Consider the following 6685-nt stretch of genomic DNA (forward strand, 5'->3'; position numbering starts at 1 on the left):
AATAAACATTGAAACATTTTTCAATCTATACAGCTACAATTTTGCATACCATAATTCTTTAACAATTTTGGTTTCCAGGATGTCCGTATCTTTCATCAATATAATTTGTATTATTGGCATGCACCAAGTTAACTAAACCAAGGTCGGATAGGTTCTGGATAAAGATATCAATTATCGGAAGACGCTTCCGATACAAGTCCTAAATCACCTCAGATCCCAAACGTAGAACCATTATTCATTTGCTAATCGTCCACTGAAAAAAGCTCAAGAAGCTAATTTTGGAGTTTACATTACATATTAAATTGGTGATGATATATAACTTATATAGCTCTAGCTTAACACGCAATGGAACATCAGAAATTTAAAATGTTAATCATTGTTATTTGGTTAGGCATCAAGTTATGGTGGTTGGCATTTGGTTAGGAAAAAAACGGTTAAATTTAATCGATAAGCTTCTTAAAATTCAGTCCCATTGAAATCAACTATTTTAGCTGGTATGCTGACTTCAAACACGGCAACCACACCGATCATGATACCACACGTTCTTATTGTGTTTATCATTCTAGTACTGAAAGTTGATCATTGAAGCGTGAATGAGCGTACAAGCGCTAAATGATATGGAATAATGAACTGATGTATGATTAATGATTGATGAATGATTGTATGAAGTTCTTTAAGATGGTGGATAACTTGGATGCATCATTATTGGAGACAGTTTAGAGCTCTTCAGTCTAAATTTAAGGTTCATGGGACGAAGATATTTGTTATGTGATAATGGATGCAAACTACACTAGGAACAACTACTACACACAGGAATCCAAAATCACTAAATCATCAATGAGTGGGTATCAACAATTACTAAGAAACTTGACCTTTAAATAATCGACAAGCAGATAGGTAACATGGAATTTGTATAAAAATCCCTTAAATATGTTAATTTTTCATACATAGACTATGAAGCGGGAAACTAAATATAATCTTATTTTATGTTACGTAACAAAAAGTTACACCCCCCCCCCCTCCTCCTCCTTATGTAACAAATCGTAACGCTGGTACTGACTCCCTCCACACCTATCAGCGTTACGTAATAATTGGATGAGCCCTAAGAACGTATCTTGGCGACTGCTTGTATGAATGATCTGCGAGCGACTGTTGTAAGGTTTTGTTTAGTCATGGTTCGAAGAAAAACAAGCTGTGTTGCTTGTCGCCGGAAAACAAAACGTGTGAATGTTATAACCAGTGCGAATTTTTAGGTGTTGAATTTGCGAAATCAGATCCCTTGACGTGTGTAGAGACTCATGTTAGCGAAGGATTTATAAGTAAAAAAGATGCAAACGCGTACGACTCAACGACGGCGCGCGTCGATGGCAAACATGCCGGCAGGAGTACATTCTAGTGAACAATATTTGCAGAAGACACAAAAGACGCCGCTCGTTTGACACCTGATAGAGATCGAGTGTAAACAACTTTTCATCGATAGTTCAAGTTAAATACGGTACAATCAGTAATACGAAAACTGCAATATGATCTATGATCGTACGACTATCAGGAATGCATCATTTGCTCCGCTATGATAAAAAAATTAGTGCTTAGTGAGTGCGCATGTAGTTATGGTTGCAGCAGTATGCCCTAATAAGTGTCTTCTTGGATCGCTCTAAGTGGAGACACGTCAGTCAACAGGCTGGCTGGTCAACAGGCTGGCTGGCCAACAGGTTGGCTGGCCAACAGGCTGGCTGGCCAACAGGCTGGCTGGCCAACAGGCTGGCTGTGCTCCTCTACGCCGTGTGTCGAATTGATCGCGGACAGACAAGGGTTTTAGTCCGGCATTCTCGTCATGTGCCCCAGCCATCGTGATGGGCCCTAAAGATTCCATCCTTATCAGGTAAGACGGAATATTCGACAATTGAATCGCAGTGACTATTTTCCAGGTCGTTTAAATATTATCACAGCAGAATATAATCCCGGACGATTAGTGGCGTTTATATACAGCGTGAATTCTAATTCCAACAAGATGCTGTGAATAATTTTGCTTGTTTTTATTTCGTTTGTGTCTTACTAGTTTTCACTCGTTACAAAAAGAAGTCTGATCGGTTGGGCATTTCTTTCCGATGTAGAACAAACTTGTTTTATTATAAAAAAATTGAAAACTTCGAACTTTGTTACGCTTTGGTACGGTATTAGTTAAGTTTTATGAATCGGTTCAACTCAGAGCGAGTGAGCGAAAAGTGTGAACATTATTCATGTTTAATTAAATCAAATGTTTACTATTACATTTTCAATAGATAGAATCTCTATTACCTAATAACACCCATCTCTCCCCACACGCTAGTATTGATAGTGTACGATCATGCGTTTGGGTGTTCCGCGTTGTGTGAAACCTCCCGGGTGTGATGATCATGGTGGTAACATTCAGCATTTTCCTAACGTATCTGTGTGTGTGTGTTTGTGTGTTTGTGTGTCTTTTTAAATCAGAACGCGGAAAACACACTCACTTTGCTTGTGTTGTTAAAGTATGGACAAATATAATTAGAGTTTTCATTAGCCTATCGTTGCTTAAAAGAGAAGGTATTTGTCTTTTTGAAGTTTCTGTTTCGTTTCATTAAGAAAGCAAAATTAAAAGAAATACGCGTGTCCTTTTTACCACAAGCAACAAACCGCCATCGGAAACAACGTGAGCCCGCAGCTCAACTGCCAGCCTTTCATGGCGTTGGGTGTGAGAGTAGGAGTCGTGGGATGAAGAGAAATAAAAATAAGGGTGCATAAGGGTTTAGACTAGATAAAAACATAGTTGGAGGCCCGGAGGCTCCGTTCGGTTAGAACCAAATAGGTAACTACAACAAAATGGAACTAATAATCAAACACTGGGGCTTTTCACCTGAACGAGCACTATAGCAGGCAGGGTAGGTAATTAAATGTCTTTTAAGAGTTTAAGGAGGATTTCGTCCTATCGGTAGAGGTATCGTGGATTCGGGGCGATCTACTTGCTTAGCTTCGCATTTCGTATTCATTTCCATTCCCCAAGGAATTCGCCATCCCTTTTCTCGTATTGTCCTCTGTTGCGGCGATGTCGGTTGAGGTAGTAGTATCCTTTGTAGTACAAGATTTCATCTAAGGCACATGTTAACCACAAATTGAAGTGACGAAATTGATAGCGCACGCGAAAAAGCTGATCTCGAATTTCTACCCTCGGTACCGACCTATACAGGATCGCTCGAAATAAGGTCTTACTCAGAGTTTGTTACAGGTCTATACAAAATATTGTCTTACTATCACAGCTAGGGAACAAGTTTAAGTAAACAGAACGAAATGAGAAATCTGTGCGATAAAACGAAACCAAAAATCGTGACTTTTTTCTTGTGTAAAACAACATAGAAATCAAAATCGAAAGGTGGAGTATAATCGTCAACTTTGCTGAACGAAGCAAACAGTACGCTACCAGTCGTCGCTGTCTGTTTCGCGTATCGGCGGATCGGCACTGGGTGTTGTGTCCGTCGGATGCAAACTCGCACTGTCACCCCCAAATGTGTCTCTATTAGTACTAGCGTATATAGCGTAAATCGTTAACCTAATGTCTTTTTTCAGTAATGTTTCTCAGCTGTTTGCCTACCGGGCTTGGCTGGACGCTCTTCTTTAACCGCTTGTGTTCTCTTTGCTTTTTTTTAGGTGTAAGACGCCTCCCCTTGCAGTAGAACAATCGGGGTCTTTTAAATGTCTTTGTCAGATTGTTTGGTCACTGTTGCGTCATCCGTTTTCGAATTATTCGACTTGCCGTCGGCCTTTTGCTCTCCCGACTCACTGGTGGTTGGTTCCCGCTTGATACCGGTGGACGGAACATTGCCCGGAGATCCAGTGATCGGTTCCGTTGCTGATGGGGCCGTGGGGGCCGACGATGTTGCCGACTGCGCCAGTGCGGTCTGGTTGAAAAGCAGTGCGGCCGATTTGTGGTGTGCTGCAAAAGTCTGCAACAACGACGGCAGCGGACCCTGTGAGGTTAGGTTGGCAAGCAAATTGCTGGCCTGTTGCTGTTGCTGTTGTTGCTGCTGCTGGTGGCTTAGTAGTGCCGCGGCCTGTTGCTCGGCAAGTCCGCCGTCCTGCTTGGCGAGCTGACTGTACGAGGTGCCGCCCTTCGAGCGCTTCCGCTTCGTGTCGGGATCGCAGGGACTCGGTGTGCCCGGATGGCGATAGGAGACATGCTTGCGCAACGCGTCCTTGCTTCGCGATACATGTGAACACACCTGGCAAGCGTAGCTGTAGTTTGGGAGGAAATAGGAAATGACTTGATTAGTGACACTGTTCCAGCATATTGCTCGTAGCATTCCATGCCACCTACCGGACATTCTGATGAGTTTCCAAATGAACGCGCAGATTGTACTGGTTGCTCAGCTGCTTGTTGCAGATCATGCACGTCGCGTACAGCTTCGAAGATGGCGGCTTCTGTGTGGAAGGCACCTGCGGCGATTGCTGCTGCTGCTGCTGCAAGGCGACCACCTGCGACGGATGGGTAATGTGAAGCGTTTTGATGAGATTCTCGTTAGCACTGCCGGCTGTGGGAGCCAGCGCCAGCAGTGAACCGGGTGTTGTGGTAGGCGAAGATGCCGTCCCGATCGATGTGGCCGTTGCAATCGGCGAGGCACGAGTGTTCGTGTTGGAAGCGGCATTCGGATGGGACGACTCCAAGCTAAAATTTTCCGGCGTTTTGGAAGCACTTTCGTTCGTGAGAAAATGATGAGCAAGGTACGGGTTCTGCGTGTTGCTGACGGGCGTGACGGTGGGTGGTTTGCTAAACAGATGCAACGGCAGCTTGCCACCTTCGGACGACTGTTTGAGCGTTTCGAGCAGATTTTCCGTGATTTGTTCCAACTTTTTCCGCTTGTTGGTGGCCGTGTCCTGGGTGCTGTGCGTTTTGCGCGTGGTCGTCGCCTGTGTGACACGACCCGCATCTTCCAGTCCCGGTGTCTGTGGAGTCGGCGTTGACGGCACAGAACCGTACGATTGGCTCAGCTGGTGGATGCTGTCGGAGAGATCTTCCTCCTTCAGCTTCATGCCCAGCAGCAGTGGACCATTCGGTAGTTTGCAGTCCCGCGCGTTATCATTGCCAAAGTTTGCAAACATGGACGACTCGACGAGCGAACGGCCGTCGCCAGAAGAGGACTGGTGGTGTTGTTGTTGATGTGCGTAAGCCGATCGGATCGGTGTACTAGCACGATTCAGGTGATGCTGTTTCTCCTTCAGCATGGCGCTCTCGGCGTGCAGATTGAGTTCGTTCATCTTGCACAGCGTTTCCGCGTTCAGCTGCTCATTACGTTCGGCCTCGAACCGTGCATAAAGATCGCTGGTGGTTAGTGACTTGGAGGCGAGACTTCCCGCGATTGTGTTGCAAGCGTTTGTTGTGTTGGCGTTACTGGAGTTGTTGCCCGAGTACCCATCGTTTGGATGGTTCCCTCCACTAGCACCTCCGTTCGCGCCTCCATTCGATCCTCCAGGATTGGTGATCAAATTGAGCGCCTGTGCATTGTTGCGCATTTCAAACATGTCCGAACCGAACGCGTACGGTCGGGCGAGGAAGTTGTCCACCGGTGAGGACACTTTCATTGAATGGTAGGGTGAAGGTACGTCCGAATCCCGCGAGGACGATGCATCCGTGGAAGGAGTGCTCGATTTGTTGGGGTTCTAATGGGAGGGAGGGAGTGTGAATGTGTTACATGCTCGTGAAACAACTACAAACCTACATTACTCACACTGTTGAAGTCGGCCAATCCTTTAATGCCCAGCGTTTCGGCCAGCGATAGCAGGACGGATAGTTGCGCAGCGTACACGTTCACTTCGCCCGAGTACATGAAGGTTATCAGTGCGGCTACGGCGTGGTAGGAAGCGCCAGGCACCACCACCACCGGGTACTGTGCGCCATCGAGCGTACGGAACAGCTCGGAGAAGAACGTACTGCAAGCGCTCAGCACGACGCGATGCGCTTTGATTTTGTGTCCCTCCGCCATTAGCGTCACATCGGTAAGGTGTGACTGGTCGAGCAGTAACGGTAGCGAACTAAGTAGACTCGCCTGCGTTCCACGGTTGCGTTCCCGTACGCCATGGAGAAGAGTAAGAATTGGATGAAAGTTAAGTAGCTGCACGACGTGCGGGCAAGAGCCAGTGAGGAACAGAAAAGGAACTTTCTTTACCTGATGATTGTGCCATCGAAGGCAGAACTGTTGCGGACTTGAACTGCCTGCTGCTCCTCCTGGCATTCTTCCACCTCTACCACCACCACCACTGCCAACACCACCTCCGGTGCAGCTACCGGGGCGACCTCCAAGTGGGTGCGTGCTTGCGGCGTCCATTTTTAAAAATAAAGGCCAATTTTAGGTCACTTGTACGGACGGAAACGCTGCAATAGCCAGAGAAGAAGAAAAAAGGCACACAAAACGCGCCACTTACAACGATGCAGTTCATTCCAACGATCGTAACGACGAGTCTGCTGCGGGCAGCGAGTAAATGTGTGATCACTAACAACAGCAACAACAGTTAGCCCTTCGATCGATCGGCCGTCCTGATCTGCGGGCTGCTGCTACTACAACACGGCTCGATCCACGCACGTACGCGAGCTTTCCTTCGTTGCTTCCCCGTGTGATCGAGCGATCGTGTGATCCGTGGCGTGAAGCAGAGGGAGTCGGGAGTGAAACGTCCGTGG

General features: G+C 46.6%; 1 protein-coding gene across 1 annotated transcript; it reads right to left on the bottom strand.

Annotated features, from left to right (window-relative positions):
* Positions 1 to 2071: 2071 nt before the first annotated feature.
* LOC128297177 (protein tramtrack, alpha isoform) lies at positions 2072 to 6335 on the bottom strand. Its single transcript, XM_053032775.1, has 4 exons — positions 6177 to 6335; positions 5739 to 6056; positions 4331 to 5670; positions 2072 to 4248 (listed from the first exon to the last, which is right to left on the bottom strand). The coding sequence occupies exons 1-4, from the start codon at positions 6333 to 6335 to the stop codon at positions 3705 to 3707; spliced, it is 2361 nt and encodes a 786-aa protein (XP_052888735.1). The 3' UTR covers positions 2072 to 3704.
* Positions 6336 to 6685: the final 350 nt, after the last annotated feature.

Source organism: Anopheles moucheti, chromosome 2 (genome assembly GCF_943734755.1).
Source record: "Anopheles moucheti chromosome 2, idAnoMoucSN_F20_07, whole genome shotgun sequence".
Taxonomy (NCBI): Eukaryota; Metazoa; Arthropoda; class Insecta; order Diptera; family Culicidae; genus Anopheles; species Anopheles moucheti.

Bases quoted from the DNA above. Each gene is read 5' to 3' on its own strand.
- LOC128297177 (XM_053032775.1), bottom strand. From the start codon at position 6,335: ATGGACGCCGCAAGCACGCACCCACTTGGAGGTCGCCCCGGTAGCTGC. The intron at 5,671-5,738 runs GTGAGTAATGTA...CCCTCCCATTAG, and splicing joins GATTGGCCGACTTCAACAGT to AACCCCAACAAATCGAGCAC. The intron at 4,249-4,330 runs GTAGGTGGCATG...CCCAAACTACAG, and splicing joins GAAACTCATCAGAATGTCCG to CTACGCTTGCCAGGTGTGTT.